The sequence below is a fragment of the Oncorhynchus tshawytscha genome, unplaced genomic scaffold (genome assembly GCF_018296145.1).
Source record: "Oncorhynchus tshawytscha isolate Ot180627B unplaced genomic scaffold, Otsh_v2.0 Un_contig_8932_pilon_pilon, whole genome shotgun sequence".
Classification (NCBI taxonomy): Eukaryota; Metazoa; Chordata; class Actinopteri; order Salmoniformes; family Salmonidae; genus Oncorhynchus; species Oncorhynchus tshawytscha.
The window spans coordinates 42,729-66,780 of NW_024609506.1; the positions used below are offsets into that span (position 1 = coordinate 42,729).

At 43.4% G+C, this 24,052-nt stretch overlaps 1 protein-coding gene across 5 annotated transcripts in view; it reads right to left on the reverse strand.

Annotated features, from left to right (window-relative positions):
• The window catches only part of tspan11 (tetraspanin 11), a 37,825-nt gene extending 13,773 nt beyond the window's left edge, over nucleotides 1-24,052 (reverse strand). For 3 of the 5 annotated variants that reach the window (XM_042315596.1, XM_024409516.2, XM_042315594.1), the window contains exons 1-3: nucleotides 23,908-24,052; nucleotides 16,813-16,914; nucleotides 6,424-6,615 (exon numbers count right to left, since the gene is read on the reverse strand). In XM_042315596.1, the coding sequence (XP_042171530.1) occupies nucleotides 6,424-6,615; nucleotides 16,813-16,899 (279 nt within the window). In that variant the 5' untranslated portion in view covers nucleotides 16,900-16,914; nucleotides 23,908-24,052. The remainder of the gene's footprint in view (nucleotides 1-6,423; nucleotides 6,616-16,812; nucleotides 16,915-23,907) is intronic. The other 2 variants (XM_024409515.2, XM_042315595.1) reach the window with 2 other exon arrangements.

The following is a 24,052-nucleotide window of genomic DNA, read 5'->3' on the forward strand; positions in this document are numbered from 1 at the left end:
GAGGGGGGAATAGGGAGTGAACAGTGTAGAGGGGGGAATAGGGAGCGAACAGTGTAGAGGGGGAATAGGGGGGAATAGGGAGCGAACAGTGTAGAGGGGGAATAGGGAGCGAACAGTGTAGAGGGGGAATAGGGAGCAGTGAAGAGTGCGAACAGTGTAGAGGGGGAATAGGGAGCGGGGGGGAATAGGGAGCGAACAGTGTAGAGGGGGAATAGGGAGCAGTGTAGAAGAGAACAGTGTAGAGGGGGAATAGGGAGCGAACAGTGTAGAGGGGGAATAGGGAGCGAACAGTGTAGAGGGGGAATAGGGGGAATAGGGAGCGAAGAGTGTAGAGGGGGAATAGGGAGCGAAGAGTGTAGAGGGGGAATAGGGGGGAGCGAACAGTGTAGAGGGGGAATAGGGAGCGAACAGTGTAGAGGGGGAATAGGGAGCGAACAGTGTAGAGGGGGAATAGGGAGCGAACAGTGTAGAGGGGGGGATACATTTCATATTTGAGAGAGAGAGAGAGAGAGAGAGAGAGAGAGAGAGAGAGAGAGAGAGAAAGAGCAAGAGAGAGAGAGAGAGAGAGAAATAAAAGCGAGAGAGAGGTTTTGATTTCCGCCGCAGACAGCTAAATGTACTGAGAACTAAGAGAGACATAAAACACCACTATCTCATGAGGGAACAACAATGAACAGAACACCACAAACCCTGCAACACCTCCAAACCAGTCCTCAGTAAATAACCCTGCAACACCTCCAAACCAGTCCTCTGTAAAAAACCCTGCAACACCTCCAAACCAGTCCTCAGTAAAAAACCCTGCAACACCTCCAAACCAGTCCTCTGTAAATAACCCTGCAACACCTCCAAACCAGTCCTCAGTAAATAACCCTGCAACACCTCCAAACCAGTCCTCTGTAAAAAACCCTGCAACACCTCCAAACCAGTCCTCAGTAAAAAAACATGCAACACCTCCAAACCAGTCCTCTGTAAATAACCCTGCAACACCTCCAAACCAGTCCTAAGTAAATAACCCTGCAACACCTCCAAACCAGTCCTCAGTAAAAAAGTCCTCAGTAAAAAACTGCAACACCTCCAAACCAGTCCTCGGTAAATAACCCTGCAACACCTCCAAACCAGTCCTAAGTAAATAACCCTGCAACACCTCCAAACCAGTCCTCAGTAAAAAAAAACCCTGCAACACCTCCAAACCAGTCCTCAGTAAATAACCCTGCAACACCTCCAAACCAGTCCTCAGTAAAAACCCTGCAACACCTCCAAACCAGTCCTCAGTAAATAACCCTGCAACACCTCCAAACCAGTCCTCAGTAAATAACCCTGCAACACCTCCAAACCAGTCCTCAGTAAAAAACCCTGCAACACCTCCAAACCAGTCCTCTGTAAATAACCCTGCAACACCTCCAAACCAGTCCTCAGTAAATAACCCTGCAACACCTCTAAACTAATAGTAAAGAACCCTGCAACACCTCCAAACCAGTCCTCAGTAAATAACCCTGCAACACCTCCAAACCAGTCCTCAGTAAATAACCCTGCAACACCTCCAAACCAGTCCTCAGTAAATCAGTAAATGCAACCCTGCAACACCTCCAAACCAGTCCTCAGTCAAAAAACCTGCAACACCTCCAAACCAGTCCTCGGTAAATAACCTTGCAACACCTCCAAACCAGTCCTCAGTAAATAACCCTGCAAAACCTCCAAACCAGTCCTCAGTCCAAACCAAAAAAACTGCAACACCTCCAAACCAGTCCTTACCCTGCAAACCTCCAAACCAGTCCTCAGTAAAAAAAGACCTGCAACACCTCCAAACCAGTCCTCAGTAAATAACCCTGCAACACCTCCAAACCAGTCCTCAGTAAAAAAAAACTGCAACACCTCCTAACCAGTCCTCAGTAAAAAACCCTACAACACCTCCAAACTAGTACTCAGTAAAAAAAAACATAACACCTCCAGACTAATACATTCAGTACTTCGTTCAGTGGAGCAACAATAACACCCGGAAAACAACAGCAATATTGACAGAATCATAAAGCTTTGATCCAGGGATGAGCTACTGTATGATTATGTTGATATAGAGCTGAAATACAGGCTTCATGAGAGACAGACTACAGGTAAGACTTTCTTTGAGTCACTTCTGGACAATTAATAAGAATACTAATAACTCATTTAAACTACCTTTCAATAATGAGTTATATATGATGCACTGGAGGCATACATACATTTATATTCACTCATATGGATCATCAGCCATTATGAATGAATCAAGTGTTATAATGCATTGTACCACCAATGTCCATCCAACACATTCCTAAAAGGAGCTATGAGCTGTTATGGATTTTTTTCCAGCAATGCTTATAAAGTCTATGTTACGGGGTGATATAACTAAGGTGCTATAAATGAATCTACTGTGGATGTTTCATAGAAATCGTTGCCACAGAATGCAACATTAATAGAAAACACTTTGTTAAAACGAAACCGTCATTAGTATGCTACTGGAGAAGAGAGGACATCACACAGTCTCAGTGGCCTTATTAGCACCTTATTACCCAATTAGTCTGGAAGACATCAATATGTGTATTTTATCAATGAGAAATGGGGTTGGCTGGGGAATAGGTGGTTCCAACCAGCCATTATCTGCTGTGTAAAATCTTCTTCTGTATCATTGTGACGTAACACTGTTTGGATTTAACAGCAGAGTATGTAAATGGTGAGAATGTTTCACCCACACACACACACACAACCATACACACACAACCACACACACACACACACCCACACAAGCACACACAACCACACACACACAACCATACACACAAACACACAACCACACACAACCACAAATAACCACACACACACACACACACACACACAACCACACACAACCACACGTACACACACAACCACACACACACAAAGCAACAATGGACTAACAAGACGGGTAGTTGAGCTTTTTAGAGAGCTATACACACACGCACATTCATGCACATTCACACACACACTCCCACACGTACACACACACCAAGGCTAATTAGGCACACCTGTTGTAGAGGCGGGACACAAAGCATTTGGCGTGCAGCGTGGCGCTCAAGGCCATCACCGGGAGACAGATGCTCATTCCCAGCCTGGCACTGATGTGACGCGTGGAGGTGAGGAAAAACAAAGCTATGCCAAAACCATTGTTTATCACACACACACACAGACAAACACACACACAGATGCAGGGGAGCCTTCATTTAAGAGACCATAGTCTATAACAGAGTTAAAGCAGCCATTTTCTCTTTACCTTGCAGGCTACTGTCGTGTCTTTGGCATCATTAAAATGAAGACTATTAGTTTATCAAATAAATTCTCTGTAATTATTGATACACGATTAAACTAATCATGTAAATGTAATTAACTAGGAAGTCAGGGCACCAAGGAAAATCTTCAGATTACAAAGTTATAATTTTTCTAATATAACTTTTCAGATATTTTAATATCTGATCAATTAGTCTTCTAATTAATGAATTGTTCTTTACCTCACGTTAGCCTCATTCCAAACGCCGTAAGTTGTTGGCTATCTGCACGAACCCAGTCTTCACTATGAGTCATCCATACACCAATTGTCTTAATCATTTATTTACTAACTAAATAATCACAGAAATGCATAACAAACAAACAAAAATAGATATGGTTACAAGGAAATGATGGAGGATGTGCCCTAGTGGGCTAAACCGATATGACGGTTTGGTAGACAAAGGGACTGAGAAGGCCGGGAAAGACCAAACACACTACACAGTTGATAATTATAATGATTGAAATGCTAATCCTTTGCACACGAACGCTCAGTCATTCGGGAATAATTGCAATTAATATATATAATTATGCCCAGTGTGTCGTCATGATCTCTGTTGGAATCGTCCGTCTTTCTGTTGGAAAGTTCATCTGAACTTCTCTTTGCGTCCCTGGAGTCTTCGTGGTTAGAATGGATACTTCAGAGTTCCATTCAGAATTGTTCTTGTAGACTAGATGTTTTGGTGGTTGTCGGTCTTCGCATTCAATGGTACATAATTCCTAGCTACAGACTAGTAATTTGAATTGAAGAGTTGCTCTTATTCTGTCGGTACTGATAGTCTCAGAGTTTAACCACGTGGTATAGTTAAGAATTCTGCAACCATTACAACCTTAGCTTGTCCTGAGGTTTTTCTGGTCTCTACTCAAACCTTAGCTCTCTCAGCTGACCGAGGTAGGCATGGTCTAAAGAGGATTTCTCCAGGTGGGCGTTTTATTCAGAACTGTGGAAAAGCTGTCCCATGACGCCAGATCGATGTCTGTGCTCATGGGGGCGGGCCAATGACTTAGTGAAACTTTAAACAGAAATACATTTCTCTCACATTAAAGGTTAAAACTCACATTACAGCATTTCACAAATAGTTTCATCTTTACACATTCATTTTATACAATAATTGGATGCAAGCCTCAGAACGGAGGCTCCTGTATAAACAGAGTTATGGTAATGTGGCTGTATTGTCTTTCCTGAGGTCACAATCATAAAACAAAATGGACCGAGTCATAGATGGATTCTCCACCGACCGTTTCCACATTCTCCAAAACATGGATATTGTTCAGTTCTCAAGTTCTGTGATGTAGAAGAAGTTAATTTGTTCTACTGTGAAACTCTCTCTCTCTATACTGCCTGGCCATGAGGAGAGTCTCCTCTAGGAATTTACGACCTGAGATAACAGAACCTGGGTGTAAGAGGGAGAGAGGGGGAAGGCACTCGCTATACCCAAAGAGGGCCACGTCATGACACTACACACACACGTGCACCCGCATAGCCACACGCACAAGCACACACACATCATCAACAAACACAGTGTGTGTGTGGTAATGCCAGAATATTGGTTATGGCAGATGGAGGAAGGTGGGAGTTGTATTATTACACACCAGACTAAAGCTAATTCCTAACAGCCATTGTTGATTGGCAATAACATTGAATTATATTGTATTCTACACAAACACACACACAGACACACAAACACACACACACACACATCTCTCTTTCATACAACCCCACAGCCATAGTGATCTGATGAACACCAACTCTTCACTCCAGCCTCTTGTTTAAACACACACTCACACTAACCCCACAACCAAAACACACCTTTCATCAGTGTTGGTAAAAGTACTCAATTCTCATACTTGAGTAAAAGTAATGATAGCTTAATAGAAAATGACTCAAGTAAAAGTGAAAGTCACCCAGTAAAATACTACTTGAGTAAAAGTCTAAAGTATTTAGTTTTAAACATGCTTAAGTATCAAAAGTAAAAGTATAAATCATTTAAAATTCCTTATATTAAGCAAACCAGGCAGAAAACCAGACGGCACCATTTTCTAGTTTTTTTTAAATTTACGAATAGCCAGGGGCACACTCCAGCACTCAGACACAATTTACAAATGAAGCATGTGTGTTTAGTGAGTCCCCCAGATTAGAGGCAGTAGGATGACCAGGGATGATCTCTTGATACATGTGTGAATTGGACCGTTTTCCTGTCCTGCTAAGCATTTAAAAGTACTTTTGGATGTCAGGGAAAATGTAAGGAGTAAAAAGTACATTATTTTATTTTGGAATGTAGTGGAGTAAAAGTAAAAGTTGTCAAATATAAATAGTACAGTACAGATACCCCAAAAAACTACTTAAGTAGTACTTTAAAGTATTTTTCCTTAAGTACTTTATAACACTGCCCTCCACCACCCAAAGTCCCCTCTCCCCCCTCCATCAGTTCCTCTCCTGCCTGGCCTGTCTCTTTAAAACAATGAGGACAGTATATTGTCAGCTCATTTGTCAGCTCCCAGCGTACACACACACACACACACACACACACACACACACACACACACACACACATGCTCGCGAGCACACGCACAAGAGAAAGACACAAGTGGAGTTGTGAGAGCAGGGGTGCAGGGAAGGAGCGTCATGTACAGGGACGTTTCAAAGGAAACCGGTATCTGGGGTAAAGGAAAGTATACAATGTACCCAAAAGTGATGAGTGCAACCAAGGTGAGTTTGAATTGGAACAAGCTAAACGGATGTTCTAATGAACATTCCCTTAAGGAGAACAGAGTGCAGATAGCTCCATTCTCCTTGTTTCATTGTGTGCTCTCATTTCACCTACAGTATATAACCAGCCCCTTTCTTATGCAAACACCAACACTGCCATTAAAGAGATATCGCACACAAACTACAGCATTGGTTAGTATCTTACCCTGAAAGTTATCTATGAGCCATACACTACTTTCAATATAATGCATCTAACTAATGCTGTAATATGTGAAAACTATCCCTTTAATCAACATAAACATTTCGAAGACCCAGGGGCCTTCCAGACATCCAGAAAGCCTGGGGCCTAGAGTAGTCACCCTGCCCAGGGAGGGCTCCCTCACCGTGGACAGGCAGCTCCTCTGCTCCCTGATGACGGCGCAGCAGCCCAGGAAGCCCGTGACCATGACCAGGGCCCCGGCCAGGATGAGGATGTAGGCGGACACGGCGAAGGTGCTGGAGGCCAGCAGGCTCAGGTAATCACTCTTGTCTATCAGGGTCCAGATGCCCACGCCCATCACCGCCGCTCCACCAACCTGAGGAGAGAGACAGGTTGATGTCATGTGTTCCCATATGTTTGTTTTGGCTTTACATGTTTCATGCCAATCTAATTGAATTCAATTGAATTGAGGAAGAGGGAGAGAGAGAGAGAGAGTAGGAACAGTGACAGGAGGGGTGTGAGGGGGAGAGTGTTGGCTGTCAACAAGTGAGTCAGAGAGGGAAAGGGGATACAAAGACCAAGAGAGGGAGAAAGAGAGACAGAAAAACAAAGAGGGAGAAAGAGAGACAGAAAAACAAAGAGGAGGATGACAGAGAGAGAGAGAGAGAGAGAGAGAGAGAGACAGAGAGAGAATGCAGTGTCAATAAAGTGAGTCAGAGAGGAAGGGGATATGCACAAAAACAGTGAGAGAAAAAGAAAGGAAGAGAAAAAGAGAGAAAAAGGAAGCAAAAAAGAGAGAGAACAGAAGAGAAAAAGAGAGAAAAAGAGAGAGAAAGGAAGAGAAAAAGAGAGAAAGGAATAGAAAAAGAGAGAAAAAGAGAGAGAAAGGAATAGAAAAGGAGAGAGAGAAAGGAATAGAAAGAGAGAGAAAGGAAGCAAAAGAGAGAGAAAGGAAGAGAAAAAGAGAGAAAAAGGAAGAAAAAAAGAGAGAAAGGAAGAGAAAAAAGAGAAAAAGAGAGAAAGAAAGAAAGAAAAAGAGAGAAAGGAGAGAAAAAAAGAGAGAAAGGAAGAGAAAAGAGAGAGAGAAAGGAAGAGAAAAAGAGAGAGAGAAAGGAAGAGAAAAAAAAGAGAAAGAAAGAAAAAAAGAGAAAAAAGAAAAAGAGAGAGAAAGGAAGAGAAAAAGAGAGAAGAAAGGAAGAGAAAAAGAAGAGAGAAAGGAAGAGAAAAAGAGAGAGAAAGGAAGAGAAAAAAGAGAGAAAAAGGAAGAGAAAAAGAAAAAGAGAGAAAGGAAGAGAAAAAGAGAGAGAAAGGAAGAGAAAAAGAGAGAGAAAGAAGAGAAAAAGAAAAGGAAGAGAAAAAAAGAGAGAGAAAGGAAGAGAAAAAAGAGAGAGAAAGGAAAGAAAAAGAGAGAGAAAGAGAGAGAAAAAGGAGAGAAAAAGAGAGAGAAAGGAAAGAAAAAGAAAAAGAGAGAGAAAGGAAGAGAAAAAGAGAGAGAGAAAGGAAGAGAAAAAGAGAGAGAAAGGAAGAAAAAGAGAGAGAGAAAAAGAGAAAAAAGAGAAAGGAGAGAAAAAAGAGAGAGAAAGAAAAAGAAAAAAGAGAGAGAAAGAAGAGAAAAGAGAGAGAGAAAGGAAGAGAAAAAGAGAGAGAAAGGAAGAGAAAAAGAGAGAGAGAAAGGAAGAGAAAAAAGAGAGAGAGAAAAAAGAGAAAGAAAAAAGAGAGAGAAAGAAGAAGAGAAAAAGAGAGAGAGAAAGGAAGAGAAAAAAGAGAAAGAGAGAAAGGAAGAGAAGAAAGAGAAGAGAAAAAAAGGAAGAGAAGAAAAAGAGAGAGAAAGGAAGAGAAAAAAAAGAGAGAAAGAGAGAGAGAAAAAGAGAAAAAGAGAGAGAAAGGAAGAGAAAAAGAGAGAGAGAAAGGAAGAGAAAAGAGAGAGAGAAAGGAAGAGAAAAAGAGAGAGAAAGGAAGAGAAAAAAAGAGAGAGAAAGGAAGAGAAAAAGAGAGAGAGAAAGGAAGAGAAAAAAAGAGAGAGAGAAAGGAAGAGAAAAAGAGAGAGAGAAAGGAAGAGAAAAAGAGAGAGAGAAAGGAAGAGAAAAAGAGAGAGAGAAAGGAAGAGAAAAAGAGAGAGAAGAAAGGAAGAGAAAAAGAGAGAGAGAAAGGAAGAGAAAAAGAGAGAGAGAAAGGAAGAGAAAAAAGAGAGAGAAAGGAAGAGAAAAAGAGAGAGAGAAAAAAAAGAGAAGAGAAAAAAAAAGAGAGAGAAAGAAGAGAGAAAAAGAGAAAAAAGGAAGAGAAAAAGAGAGAAGAAGAGAAAAAAGAGAGAAAGAAGAGAAAGGAAGAAAGAAGAGAAAGGAAGAGAAAAAGAGAGAGAGAAAGGAAGAGAAAAAGAGAGAGAGAAAGGAAGAGAAAAAAGAGAGAGAAGAAAAAAGAGAAAAAGGAAGAGAAAAAGAGAAGAGAAAAAGAGAGAGAAAGGAAGAGAAAAAGAGAGAGAGAAAGGAAGAGAAAAGAGAGAGAGAAAGGAAGAGAAAAAGAGAGAGAGAAAGGAAGAGAAAGAGAGAGAGAGAAAAAGAAAAAGAGAGAGAGAAAGGAAGAGAAAAAGAGAGAGAGAAAGGAAGAGAAAAAGAGAGAGAGAAAGGAAAGAAAAAGAAGAGAGAAAGAAAAAGAGAGAGAAAGGAAGAGAAGAAAAAGAAAAGAGAGAGAGAAAGAAAAGAAGAGAAAAAGAGAGAGAGAAAGGAAGAGAAAAAGAGAGAGAGAAAGGAAGAGAAAAGAGAGAGAGAAAGGAAGAGAAAAAAGAGAGAAAGAGAGAAAAAGGAAGAGAAAAAGAGAGAGAGAAAGAAAGGAAGAGAAAAAGAGAGAGAGAAAGAGAGAAAAAGAGAGAGAGAAAGGAAGAGAAAAAGAGAGAGAAAGGAAGAGAAAAAAAGAGAGAGAAAGGAAGAGAAAAGAGAGAGAGAAAGGAAGAGAAAAAAAAAGAAGAGAAAAGAGAAAAAGAGAGAGAAAGGAAGAGAAAAAAGAGAGAGAGAAAGAAGAGAAAAAAGAGAGAGAAAGGAAGAGAAAAAGAGAGAGAAAGGAAGAGAAAAAAGAGAGAAAGGAAGAGAAAAAGAGAGAGAAAGGAAGAGAAAAAGAGAGAGAGAAAGGAAGAGAAAAAGAGAGAGAAAGGAAGAGAAAGAAAAAGGAAGAGAAAAAAGAGAGAAAAGAAGAGAGAAAGGAAGAGAAAAAAGAGAGAGAAAGGAAGAGAAAAAGAGAGAGAAAGGAAGAGAAAAAAGAGAGAGAAAGGAAGAGAGAAAGGAAAAAGAGAGAGAAAGGAAGAGAAAAAGAGAGAGAAAGGAAGAGAAAAAAAGAGAGAAAGAAGAGAAAAAGAGAGAGAAAGGAAGAGAAAAAGAGAGAGAAAGGAAGAGAAAAAAAAAGAAGAGAAAAAGGAAGAGAAAAAAGAAAAAGAGAGAGAAAGGAAGAGAAAAAGAGAGAGAGAAAAAGAAAAGAGAAAAAAGAGAGAAAGGAAGAGAAAAAGAGAAAAAGAGAGAGAAAGGAAGAGAAAAAAAAGAGAAAGAAGAGAAAAAGAGAGAGAGAAAGGAAGAGAAAAAAGAGAGAGAAAGGAAGAGAAAAAGAGAGAGAAAGGAAGAGAGAGAAAAGGAAGAGAAAAAAAGAAGGAAGAGAAAAAAGAGAGAAAGGAAGAGAAAAAGAGAGAGAAAGGAAGAGAAAAAGAGAGAGAGAAAGGAAGAGAAAAAGAGAAAAGAAGAGAAAAAGAGAGAGAAAGGAAGAGAAAAAGAGAAAGAGAAAAGAGAAAAGAGAAAAAGAGAGAGAAAGGAAGAGAAAAAGAGAGAGAAAGGAAAGGAAGAGAAAAAGAGAAAAAGAGAGAGAAAGGAAGAGAAAAAAGAGAGAAGAAAGAAAAAGAGAGAAAAGGAAGAGAGAAAAGAGAAAAAGAGAGAGAGAAAAGAGAAGAGAGAAAGGAAGAGAAAAAGAGAGAGAAAGGAAGAGAAAAAAGAGAGAGAAAGGAAAGAGAGAAAAGAAGAGAAAAGAGAAAGGAAGAGAAAAAAAGAGAGAAAGAGAAGGAAGAGAGAAAAAAGAGAGAGAAAGGAAGAGAAAAAGAGAGAGAGAGAGAAAAGAGAAAGAAGAGAGAAAGGAAGAGAGAGAGAGAAAGGAAGAGAAAAAAAGAGAGAAAGGAAGAGAAAAAGAGAGAGAGAAAGGAAGAGAAAAAAAAGAGAGAAGAGAAAGGAAGAGAAAGGAAAAAAGAGAGAGAAAGGAAGAGAAAAAAAAAGAGAGAGAGAAAAGAGAAGAAAGGAAGAGAAAAAGAGAGAGAAAGGAAGAGAAAAAAAAGAGAGAGAGAAAAAGGAAGAGAAGAAAAAGAGAGAGAGAAAGAAGAGAAAAAGAGAGAGAAAGGAAGAGAAAAAGAGAGAGAGAAAGGAAGAGAAAAAAGAGAGAGAAAGGAAGAGAAAAAGAGAGAGAAAGGAAGAGAAAAAGAGAGAGAAAGGAAGAGAAAAAAAGAGAGAGAAAGGAAGAGAAAAAGAGAGAGAAAGGAAGAGAAAAAGAGAGAGAGAAAGGAAGAGAAAAAGAGAGAGAGAAAGGAAGAGAAAAAGAGAGAGAGAAAGGAAGAGAAAAAGAGAGAGAGAGAAAGGAAGAGAAAAAGAGAGAGAGAAAGGAAGAGAAAAAAGAGAGAGAAAGGAAGAGAAAAAAAGAAGAAAGAAGAGAGAAAGGAAGAGAAAAAAAAGAGAGAGAGAAAGGAAGAGAAAAAGAGAGAGAGAAAGGAAGAGAAAAAGAGAGAGAGAAAGGAAGAGAAAAGAGAGAGAGAAAGGAAGAGAAAAAGAGAGAGAGAAAGGAAGAGAAAAAGAGAGAGAGAAAGGAAGAAAAAAGAGAGAGAAGAGAAAGAGAGAGAAAAAAAGAGAGAGAAAGGAAGAGAAAAAGAGAGAGAAAGAAGAGAAGAGAGAAAGGAAGAGAAAAAGAAGAGAAAGAAGAAAAAGAGAGAGAGAAAGGAAGAGAAAAAAGAGAGAGAAAGGAAGAGAAAAAGAGAGAGAGAAGGAAGAGAAAAAGAGAGAGAGAAAGGAAGAGAAAAAAGAGAGAGAGAAAGGAAGAGAAAAAGAGAGAGAGAAAGGAAGAGAAAAGAGAGAGAGAAAGGAATAGAAAGAGAGAAAGGAAGAGAAAAGAGAGAGAGAAAGGAATAGAAAGAGAGAAAGGAAGAGAAAAAGAGAGAGAGAAAGGAAGAGAAAAAGAGAGAGAGAAAGGAAGAGAGAGAGAGAAAGGAAGAGAGCAGAGAGAGAGAAAGGAAGGAAGAGAAAAATAGAGAGAGAAAGGTAGAGAGCAGAGTGACAAAAAATGAGAGAGAGAGCCAAACAGAGCCAGAGTGGAGTGATTTGTTTCCATAAACAATGGTGGCCACATCAGAGGGGTGACGTGGCGATGCCATTATTCTGTTTTCCCCATCTCTGTCATCTATGACACACCCGGACGTGCAGGAAATCCCAGGGAGAGTTGCTCCTATTCAGCCTTCCATCCCTTTCCTCCTCCTTTACACGCCAAGCCCCTACTCCCAAACAACAAGCACTGCTGCTACAGATGTAGGATCTTAATGTGATCCCCCTGTTGCAGAACTTCCCTGCAATGCAGGAAATGTCAAACATGAAGCGTATTTTAGGTTTAAAAAGGCTTCTGATGTTTGTCATTTCCAATGGAAAATGTATCAACCCCTATAAAAATGTCCATTAATTATAATTTGCATAACAACTCACATGTCCTGTTGCTGCAGGATTATTGGATTATTTTCCTTCTGTAGCAAACTGGCTCAAATTCAGATCTGACATCTGTAGTGCTAAAACACCATGCCATGGGAAAACGTGATAGTTTAAAGGAATGGGCAACTCTGGAGTATTAGTAGGTAGTATCTTTGGGTGCAGAGTTACAATATAGAGAAACAGGGAGGCTGGGGCTGTGGCCGTTGGGGAAAGTGGGAGGCATTACTGTTACGCAATGTGGGGTTTGAAGGGAAGTCATTAGGTTAGTGTGAAATGTAAAGCGAGAGATATAAAAGAGAACCTGTTTGAATCTGATCCCTTACTCTGTAGACAGAGAACAACTGTTTTCAGGCCCAGCAGAACATAGCTTTAATAGTTAACTGTGTTATGAAACATTAAACGTACACCAGCTGCCAGGGACCAGGTTTGATCCACAGCCCATCGGTTCAACTCCGACAGGCCATAAATATTAGAGTACACTGGGCCAAGTCCATTTCTTTGCGCTCCTAAATGTAATCTCCCACTCCATTTCTCTGTCATGTTTTCTCTCTCCCTCTGTGTCTCTCGTTCCTCACTCTGTAACTCTCTCCCTCTCGTTCCTCACTGTAACTCTCTCCCTCTGTGCCTCTCGTTCCTCACTCTGTAACTCTCTCCCTCTCGTTCCTCACTGTAACTCTCTCCCTCCCTCTCTGTGTTCCTCACTCTGTAACTCTCTCCCTCCTCTCGTTCCTCACTCTGTAAACTCTCTCCCTCTCGTTCCTCACCTGTAACTCTCTCTCTCTCTCACCGTAACTCTCTCCCTCTTCCTCACTCTGTAACTCTCTCCCTCTCGTTCCTCACCGTAACTCTCTCCCTCCGTGTCTCTTTTTCCTCACTCTGTAACTCTCTCCCTCTCGTTCCTCACCGTAACTCTCTCCCTCTCCCTCTCGTTCCTCACTGTAACTCTCTCCCTCTCGTTCCTCACCGTAACTCTCTCCCCTCTCGTTCCTCACCGTAACTCTCTCCCTCTGTGTCTCTTTTTCCTCACTCTGTAACTCTCTCCCTCTCGTTCCTCACTCTGTAACTCTCTCCCCCTCTCGTTCCTCACCTGTAACTCTCTCCCTCTCGTTCCTCACCGTAACTCTCTCCCTCTCGTTCCTCACTCTGTAACTCTCTCCTCTCGTTCCTCACTGTAACTCTCTCCCTCTGTCTCTTTTTCCTCACTCTGTAACTCTCTCCCTCTCGTTCCTCACCTGTAACTCTCTCCTCTCGTTCCTCACCGTAACTCTCTCCCTCTGTTCCTCACTCTGTAACTCTCTCCCTCTCGTTCCTCACTCTGTAACTCTCTCCCTCTCTCCCTCTCCCTCTCGTTCCTCACTCTGTAACTCTCTCCCTCCTCTCGTAACTCTCTCCCTTCCTCACCTGTAACTCTCTCTCCCTCTCGTTCCTCACTCTGTAACTCTCTCCTCTCCCTCTCGTTCCTCACCTGTAACTCTCGTTCCTCACCTGTAACTCGTCTCCCTCTCTCTGTAACTCTCTCCCTCTCGTTCCTCACCGTAACTCTCTCCCTCTCGTTCCTCACTCTGTAACTCTCTCCCTCTCGTTCCTCACTCTGTAACTCTCTCCTCTCGTTCCTCACTCTGTAACTCTCTCCCTCTCGTTCCTCACTCTGTAACTCTCTCCCTCTCGTTCCTCACTCTGTAACTCTCTCCCTCTCGTTCCTCACCGTAACTCTCTCCCCCTCGTTCCTCACTCTGTAACTCTCTCCCTCCGTTCCTCACTCTGTAAACTCCCTCTCCCTCACTCGTAACTCTCTCCCTCTCCTCACTCTGTAACTCTCTCCCTCTCGTTCCTCACCGTAACTCTCCCTCCTCTCGTTCACTCACTCACTGTAACTCTCTCCCTCTGTGTTCCTCACCGTAACTCTCTCCCTCTCGTCTCCTCACCTGTAACTCCCTCTCCCTCTCGTTCCTCACTCTGTAACTCTCTCCCTCTCGTTCCTCACTCTGTAACTCTCTCCCTCCTCTCGTTCCTTTTTCCTCACTCTGTAACTCTCTCCCTCTCGTTCCTCACCTCCCTCTCGTTCCTCACCTGTAACTCTCTCCCTCCCTCTCGTTCCTCACTCTGTCTCTTTTTCCTCTCTCCCTCTCGTTCCTCACCTGTAACTCTCTCCCTCTCGTTCCTCACCGTAACTCTCCTCTCCCTCTCGTTCCGTTCCTCACTCTGTAACTCTCTCCCTCTGTGTCCTCACCTGTAACTCTCTCCCTCTCGTTCCTCACTGTAACTCTCTCCCTCTCGTTCCTCACTCTGTAACTCTCTCCCTCTCGTTCCTCACCGTAACTCTCTCCCTCTGTGTCTCTTTTTCCTCACTCTGTAACTCTCTCCCTCTCGTTCCTCGTAACTCTCTCCCTCTGTTCCTCACTCTGTAACTCTCTCCCTCTCGTTCCTCACTCTGTAACTCTCTCCCTCTCGTCCTCCTCACTCTGTAACTCTCTCCTCCCTCTCGTTCCTCACCGTAACTCTCTCTCCTCTCGTTCTCACCGTAACTCTCTCCCTCTCGTTCCTCACCGTAACTCTCCCTCCTCTCGTTCCTCACCTGTAACTCTCTCCCTCTCCTCCTCACCGTCTCTCGTTCCTGTAACTCTCCCTCCCTCTCGTTCCTCACTCTGTAACTCTCTCCCTCTCGTTCCTCACCTGTAACTCTCTCCCCCTCTCGTAACTCTCTCCCTTCCTCACTCTGTAACTCTCTCCCTCTCGTTCCTCACTCTGTAACTCTCTCCCTCTCGTTCCTCACTCTGTAACTCTCTCCCCTCTCGTTCCTCACTCTGTAACTCTCTCCCCTCTCGTTCCTCACCGTAACTCCTCCCTCTCGTTCCTCACTCTGTAACTCTCTCCCTCTCGTTCCTCACCGTAACCGTAACTCTCTCCCTCTCGTTCCTCACTCTGTAACTCTCTCCCTCTCGTTCCTCACTCTGTTCCTCACTCTCTCTCCCTCTCGTTCCTCACCTGTAACTCTCTCCCTCTCTCTCCTCTCACCGTTCCCCTCACCATAACTCTCCCTCTCGTTCCTCACCGTAACTCTCCCTCTCTCACTCTGTCGTTCCTCACTCACCTGTAACTCTCTCCCTCTCGTTCCTCACCGTAACTCTCTCCCTCTCGTTCCTGTCTCTCCCTTTTCCTCACTCTGTAACTCTCTCCCTCTCGTTCCTCACCTGTAACTCTCTCCTCTCCTCTCGTTCCTCACTCTGTAACTCTCTCCCTCTCGTTCCTCACTCTGTAACTCTCTCCCTCTCTGTTCCTCCTCTCGTAACTCTCTCCCTCTCGTTCCTCACCTGTAACTCTCTCCCCCTCTCGTTCCTCACTCTGTAACTCTCTCCCTCTCGTTCCTCACTCTGTAACTCTCTCCCTCTCGTTCCTCACTCTGTAACTCTCTCCCTCTCGTTCCTCACCATCGTTCCTCACCGTAACTCTCTCCCTCTCGTTCCTCACTCTGTAACTCTCTCCCTCTCTCGTTCCTCACTCTGTAACTCTCTCTCCTCTCGTTCCTCACCGTAACTCTGTAACTCTCTCCCTCTCCTTCCTCACTCTGTAACTCTCTCCCTCTCGTTCCTCCTCACTCTGTAACTCTCTCCCTCTCGTTCCTCACCATAACTCTCTCCCTCTCGTCTCTTTTTTCCTCACCTGTAACTCTCTCCCTCTCGTTCCTCACCGTAACTCTCTCCCTCTCTCCTCCCTCTCCCTCTCGTTCCTCACCGTCTCTCCCTCTCGTTCCTCACTCTGTAACTCTCTCCCTCTCGTTCCTCACTCTGTCAACTCTCTCCCTCTCTCCCTCTCGTTCCTCACCGTAACTCTCTCCCTCTCGTTCCTCACCGTAACTCTCTCTCTCTCCCTCTCTGTAACTCTCTCCCTCTCGTTCCTCACTCTGTAACTCTCTCCCTCTGTCTCTTTTTCCTCACTCTGTAACTCTCTCCCTCTCGTTCCTCACCATAACTCTCTCCCTCTCGTTCCTCCTCTGTAACTCTCCCTCTCGTTCCTCACTCTGTAACTCTCTCACCCTCCCTCTCGTTCCTCACTGTAACTCTCTCCCTCTCGTTCCTCACTCTGTAACTCTCTCCCTCTCGTTCCTCACCGTAACTCTCTCTCCCTCTCGTTCCTCACTCTGTAACTCTCTCCCTCTCGTTCCTCACCGTAACTCTCTCCCTCTCGTTCCTCACTCTGTAACTCTCTCCCTCTCGTTCCTCACGTAACTCTCCCTCTCGTAACTCTCTCCCTCTCGTTCCTCACCGTAACTCTCCCTCTCCCTCTCGTTCCTCACCGTAACTCTCTCCCTCTCGTTCCTCACCGTAACTTTCTCCCTCTCGTTCCTCACCGTAACTCCTCTCTCTGACTTTCTCTGATTCTCTCTCTTGGCTAAGAAAGAGCAACACAAGAAGTCACACAAGAAGTCTAACTTTGATGTAAAAAACTGTCAAATATCATTCTTCCCTGTGCATGCCTTCGTGAACGTTAACCCAATTCACTCTCTCCCTGAGTCCCTTCTTAAATAAATCAACTATGATCCTGTCACTGGAAGAAAACTATTGTTTCTGTGTACTAGAGGTTTAATACAGCCTGATCCCAGATCTGTTTTGTGCTGTAAAGCCAACTCACTTAGTCTTTCCCAACACAAAAAGATCTTACCAGGCCAGTTTTTCAGGCCATCTTACCAGGCTAGATTGCTACTCACCCAGAAGAGAAAGTTGAAGACTATCAGGAGGGCTTGCTAATTTGCTATAGCCTGATCCCAGATCTGTTTGTCATGTATAGCAAACTCCTATGACCAACTCCCATGGTTGTTGGCTACTGCAGCACAAACAGATCCAGGGTAGCTTGCTTGTGCTACTCACCCAGAAGAGGACATTAAAGACGAAGAGGAGGTACTTGAGGCAGACGGTCATCCAGTCACCCTGGTCGTCTTTGTACACGGCCGTCATCTCCCCTCCACAGCTCTGGACAGGGTACAAAACAGGGTACAAAACAGGGTACAAAACAGGGTACAAAACAGGGTACAAAACTTCAACTGGCAGTTCTGAATCTGAAGTACTTGACTGTTATCATTACAGTCAGCAGGGTTGAAAACAGGGTAGAAAACCCCAAGCAGCAGTTCTCACAGACTTTCTGTTCTCACAAGATTCTCCAAAGTTTGAAGAATATTCTAAGAACAGGGTACAAAAAAATCAGGCCAGGAGTTCTAAGTACTTGACAGTTCACATAGCATTTCAAGTGGCTGAAAAACGGTCTAACAACATAGAAAATGCAAACCAGTTATTCTAATGCAAATTAAGACATAAAATGTGGGGACATTTTGAGGGAAATAACACATCACACAAGGTATGACATGAGCAGAAACAATGACCCAAATCACAGTCAGTCAAACTGTTGTTGGTTACTTCCTCCCTTCTGCACGATAACTAACAACTGTAGCCTTGTAGCACACCAGACAAGGGACATTGACTATCCTCACACTCTGTGAACACCCTGTGAAGAGGCGTTGGGTGTTATAACAAAAGCCAAAACAAAGGTATTTGTGGAGACATGCACACGCACACACACACACACACACACACACACACACACACACACACACACACACACACACATACACACACACACACACACACACACACACACACACACACATTCCAATTAAATAGAGGGAGAAAGATGCTGCCAAGCCTCTGAAGGACTTTGATCGATGCTGACAATATCAGCCATCTGAAAGGACTTTGATCAGACCTGTCAATCATAGGACTGAGCTACTAACATGACAATATCACTGGACAGCATCACTGAACAGCGTAATCTAATATGACATGGCTATCCACTTCTTCATTTCTCAGACCTGTCAATCATAGGACTGAGCTACTAACAAGAGTCAACTATTCCCGTAAGACTGTCTTTATAGACTAGTTGTGCCATTTTCATCAACTAATGTCATGAAGGTTTATGTCCAAAGCATTGCATAGAATGGTTCTAGTCACTGCCAGACACTGTGTAAGAGTCAGTACTTCTAGATGCTGCTGACCACACACTGTGTAAGAGTCAGTACTTCTAGATGCTGCTGACCACACACTGTGTAAGAGTCAGTACTTCTAGATGCTGCTGACCACACACTGTGTAAGAGTCAGTACTTCTAGATGCTGCTGACCACACACTGTGTAAGAGTCAGTACTTCTAGATGCTGCTGACCACACACTGTGTAAGAGTCAGTACTTCTAGATGCTGCTGACCACACACTGTGTAAGAGTCAGTACTTCTAGATGCTGCTGACCACACACTGTGTAAGAGTCTACTTCTAGATGCTGCTGACCACACACTGTGTAAGAGTCAGTACTTCTAGATGCTGCTGACCACACACTGTGTAAGAGTCAGTACTTCTAGATGCTGCTGACCACACACTGTGTAAGAGTCAGTACTTCTAGATGCTGCTGACCACACACTGTGTAAGAGTCAGTACTTCTAGATGCTGCTGACCACACACTGTGTAAGAGTCAGTACTTCTAGATGCTGCTGACCACACACTGTGTAAGAGTCAGTACTTCTAGATGCTGCTGACCACACACTGTGTAAGAGTCAGTACTTCTAGATGCTGCTGACCACACACTGTAAGAGTAACTTCTAGATGCTGCTCAGTAACTTCTAGATGCTGCTGACCACACACTGTAAGAGTAAGAGTCAGTCACTTCTAGATGCTGCTGACCACACACTGTGTAAGAGTCAGTACTTCTAGATGCTGCTGACCACACACTGTGTAAGAGTCAGTACTTCTAGATGCTGCTGACCACACACTGTGTAAGAGTCAGTACTTCTAGATGCTGCTGACCACACACTGTGTAAGAGTCAGTACTTCTAGATGCTGCTGACCACACACTGTGTAAGAGTCAGTACTTCTAGATGCTGCTGACCACACACTGTGTAAGAGTCAGTACTTCTAGATGCTGCTGACCACACACTGTGTAAGAGTCAGTACTTCTAGATGCTGCTGACCACACACTGTGTAAGAGTGTACTTCTAGATGCTGCTGACCACACACTGTGTAAGAGTCAGTAGATGCTGCTGAGTAAGAGTCAGTACTTCTAGATGCTGCTGACCACACACTGTGTAAGAGTGTACTTCTAAGAGTAAGAGTCAGTACTTCTAGATGCTGCTGACCACACACTGTGTAAGAGTCAGTACTTCTAGATGCTGCTGACCACACACTGTGTAAGAGTCAGTACTTCTAGATGCTGCTGACCACACACTGTGTAAGAGTCAGTACTTCTAGATGCTGCTGACCACACACTGTGTAAGAGTCAGTACTTCTAGATGCTGCTGACCACACACTGTGTAAGAGTCAGTACTTCTAGATGCTGCTGACCACACACTGTGTAAGAGTCAGTACTTCTAGATGCTGCTGACCACACACTGTGTAAGAGTCAGTACTTCTAGATGCTGCTGACCACACACTGTGTAAGAGTCAGTACTTCTAGATGCTGCTGACCACACACTGTGTAAGAGTCAGTACTTCTAGATGCTGCTGACCACACACTGTGTAAGAGTCAGTACTTCTAGATGCTGCTGACCACACACATGCTGCTGACCACACACTGTGTAAGAGTCAGTACTTCTAGATGCTGCTGACCACACACTGTGTAAGAGTCAGTAAGATGCTGCTGACCACACACTGTGTAAGAGTCAGTACTTCTAGATGCTGCTGACCACACACTGTGTAAGAGTCAGTACTTCTAGATGCTGCTGACCACACACTGTGTAAGAGTCAGTACTTCTAGATGCTGCTGACCACACACTGTGTAAGAGTCAGTACTTCTAGATGCTGCTGACCACACACTGTGTAAGAGTCAGTACTTCTAGATGCTGCTGACCACACACTGTGTAAGAGTCAGTACTTCTAGATGCTGCTGACCACACACTGTGTAAGAGAGTCTAGATGCTGCTGACCACACACTGTCTAGATGCTGCTGACCACACACTGTGTAAGAGTCAGTACTTCAGATGCTGCTGACCACACACTGTGTAAGAGCACTTCTAGATGCTGCTGACCACACATAAATCATTCTGTGTAAGAGTCAGTAAGTGGAATTGACAGAGAAAGACATAAATCATTCATTAATGCTGCTGACCACACACGTGCAGCACTTTAAATAAAAGGTGAGCACTTAAGCCTGCCACATTGATCTGCAATCAACAGACAGGCAACGAATGCCACAGCAAGTCTTTAGAGACTTGTCTCAGTTCTATCTCACGCTAATAACAGTGTGTGTGTGTGTGTGTGTGTGTGTGTGTGTGTGTGTGTGTGTGTGTGTGTGTGTGTGTGTGTCCATCCTACCATGAGAAAATATGGCAAGCTGCTAATTATAGATTAGCATGCCACATTGCCATTGCCCAACTATACACATTGATGCCTAGGAGAAGTTTAGCTCATGCCATTACAGCCCAACTATACACATTGATGCCTAGGAGAAGTTTAGCTCATGCCATTACAGCCCAACTATACACATTGATGCCTAGGAGAAGTTTAGCTCATGCCATTACAGCCCAACTATACACATTGATGCCTAGGAGAAGTTTAGCTCATGCCATTACAGCCCAACTATACACATTGATGCCTAGGAGAAGTTTATGCTCATGCCATTACAGCCCAACTATACACATTGATGCCTAGGAGAAGTTTAGCTCATGCCATTACAGCCCAACTATACACATTGATGCCTAGGAGAAGTTTACATGCCATTACAGCCCAACTATACACATTGATGCCTAGGAGAAGTTTAGCTCATGCCATTACAGCCCAACCCAATGCCTAGTTTACACATTGATGCATTGATGCCTAGGAGAAGTTTAGCTCATGCCATTACAGCCCAACTATACATTGATGCCATTGCCATTGCCTATGGAGAAGTTTAGCTCATGCCATTACAGCCCAACTATACACATTGATGCCTAGGAGAAGTTTAGCTCATGCCATTACAGCCCAACTATACACATTGATGCCTAGGAGAAGTTTAGCTCATGCCATTACAGCCCAACTATACACATTGATGCCTAGGAGAAGTTTAGCTGCCATGCCATTACAGCCCAACTATACACATTGATGCCTAGGAGAAGTTTAGCTCATGCCATTACAGCCCAACTATACACATTGATGCCTAGGAGAAGTTTAGCTCATGCCATTACAGCCCAACTATACACATTGATGCCTAGGAGAAGTTTAGCTCATGCCATTACAGCCCAACTATACACATTGATGCCTAGGAGAAGTTTAGCTCATGCCATTACAGCCCAACTATACACATTGATGCCTAGGAGAAGTTTAGCTCATGCCATTACAGCCCAACTATACACATTGATGCCTAGGAGAAGTTTAGCTCATGCCATTACAGCCCAACTATACACATTGATGCCTAGGAGAAGTTTAGCTCATGCCATTACAGCCCAACTATACACATTGATGCCTAGGAGAAGTTTAGCTCATGCCATTACAGCCCAACTATACACATTGATGCCTAGGAGAGTTTAGTCATGCCATTACAGCACATTGATGCCAGTTTACAGCCCAACTATACACATTGATGCCTAGAGAGAAGTTTAGCTCATTGATGCCATTATGCCAGCCCAACTATACACATTGATGCCTAGGAGAAGTTTAGCTCATGCCATTACAGCCCAACTATACACATTGATGCCTAGGAGAAGTTTAGCTCATGCCATTACAGCCCAACTATACACATTGATGCCTAGGAGAAGTTTAGCTCATGCCATTACAGCCCAACTATACACATTGATGCCTAGGAGAAGTTTAGCTCATGCCATTACAGCCCAACTATACACATTGATGCCTATGCCATTACAGCCCAACTATACACATTGATGAAGTTTAGCTCATGCCATTACAGCCCAACTATACACATTGATGCCTAGGAGAAGTTTAGCTCATGCCATTACAGCCCAACTATACACATTGATGCCTAGGAGAAGTTTAGCTGCCATGCCATTACAGCCCAACTATACACATTGATGCCTAGGAGAAGTTTAGCTCATGCCATTACAGCCCAACTATACACATTGATGCCTAGGAGAAGTTTTATGCCATTACAGCCCAACTATACACATTGATGCCTAGGAGAAGTTTACATGCCATTACAGCCCAACTATACACATTGATGCCTAGGAGAAGTTTAGCTCATGCCATTACAGCCCAACTATACACATTGATGCCTAGGAGAGTTTAGTTTACAGCTCTAGGAGAAGTTTGCCATTACAGCCCAACTATACACATTGATGCCTAGGAGAAGTTTAGCTCATGCCATTACAGCCCAACTATACACATTGATGCCTAGGAGAAGTTTAGCTCATGCCATTACAGCCCAACTATACACATTGATGCCTAGGAGAAGTTTAGCTCATGCCATTACAGCCCAACTATACATTGATGCCAGTTTTGCCATTGCCCAACTATACACATTGATGCCTAGGAGAAGTTTAGCTCATGCCATTACAGCCCAACTATACACATTGATGCCTAGGAGAAGTTTAGCTCATGCCATTACAGCCCAACTATACACATTGATGCCTAGGAGAAGTTTAGCTCATGCCATTACAGCCCAACTATACACATTGATGCCTAGGAGAAGTTTAGCTCATGCCATTACAGCCCAACATCTGCAGTAACACAAAAATGTCTTTGTCTATCAGCTGGACTAGAACTAAACCCTAAACTGCATCAACACGGTTTTGTTTTCTTGGTATCTGTATCTTTAATTGTGCTGGTATGTGTTTGTAGGCTACTGTTGGAAAACCTAAAGCCCCCTTCTATTCTATTTTACACTGTTTGTTTTATATATTCTACTCTTTTCTGTATTCATTCTATTCTACTCTTGGGGAAAAAACAGTGATTATAATCTATTAGATTTTGATATTCTACTGTTTGTATTCTATACTCGTGCTCTACTCAGCTCTTGTCCTATTCTATTCTATTCTATTCTATGGGAGTTCTTTGTGAAGTTGCTGGCTCAAACGTTATTCAGCACAATGGGTGTACTGTGTGTACTGCTCCTTCAAACCAGTGGCTTTGGGCTATAGGGAGTTCCAGTACACAGGGAATGGGTTGAACTGTCTGAACATGCATTATCAAAGCGCACAGGATGTGAAAATGTCACTTGCAGGCTACCGGTACGTCGTTCACTGGTTGAAAACAAACGAGCTGAAAGTTTTGTCCTCGGACTAATAAATCAGTTACTGTGTAACTTTGATGGGACAGACAAGAAACAAAAACAGAACATTCTAGAATATGCTTTGGACAGAATGTTTCACAAGTAGGCTACCTATGCAACCAGCCAGGCCAGCCGGCCAGCGACATGTATGTAGCCTGTAATGTTATATCCACGATAACATGGTACATGCAATCACATTTAGGCTACCCACCCTGTGTGAACATATGTGATGGATGTATGTTTACGGGCACTTGTACGACCAGAAGGCAGGCAGGGTCCGCGAAATCGATTTTCCCCAGCATAAAAATCCATGAAGAGATGAGTGCTTGATAAGCTTCATTTCAGAGAAGGCATCCCCACCGTCAATATGAAAATCTAAATTGCCATAGATCATCACGTTTGTCTATCTACGTAGCGTCCATTTCGCTCGCTGATCAGTGGAATAGGCTGGACGTTGGTTTGCAGACTCACTTTGAACGTTCTGACTGTCTACAAAACCGAATCAGGAAACCGGTGCCTATGCACTAGACAATATTTTCAAAACATAAAAAATATGATTTCATTTCCCAAAACGTTTTGCTACATTTGGAGGCCATGGACACTGAGCAGGCTTCCCTTACAAAACACCGCACACTGGATGCACTTGCATTGAGCTGCGTGTAGCAGACAGAGTTCACGAAATTGCTTATATTTTTAGCATGGATCTCAATTTAGGAAAGTAGCCTTAATTACCTCACTCACCAAATGCACGGCTTGCTTCTGAGGGAAAACGGACAAATAGCCGTCTCGTTATTGTAGCATAGGCTATGTGATTCAATCAAGCTTGTTGCTTCCTCAGCGTCCAGTCCGTGGAGAAGAATGAGGGGTCATTATGGGG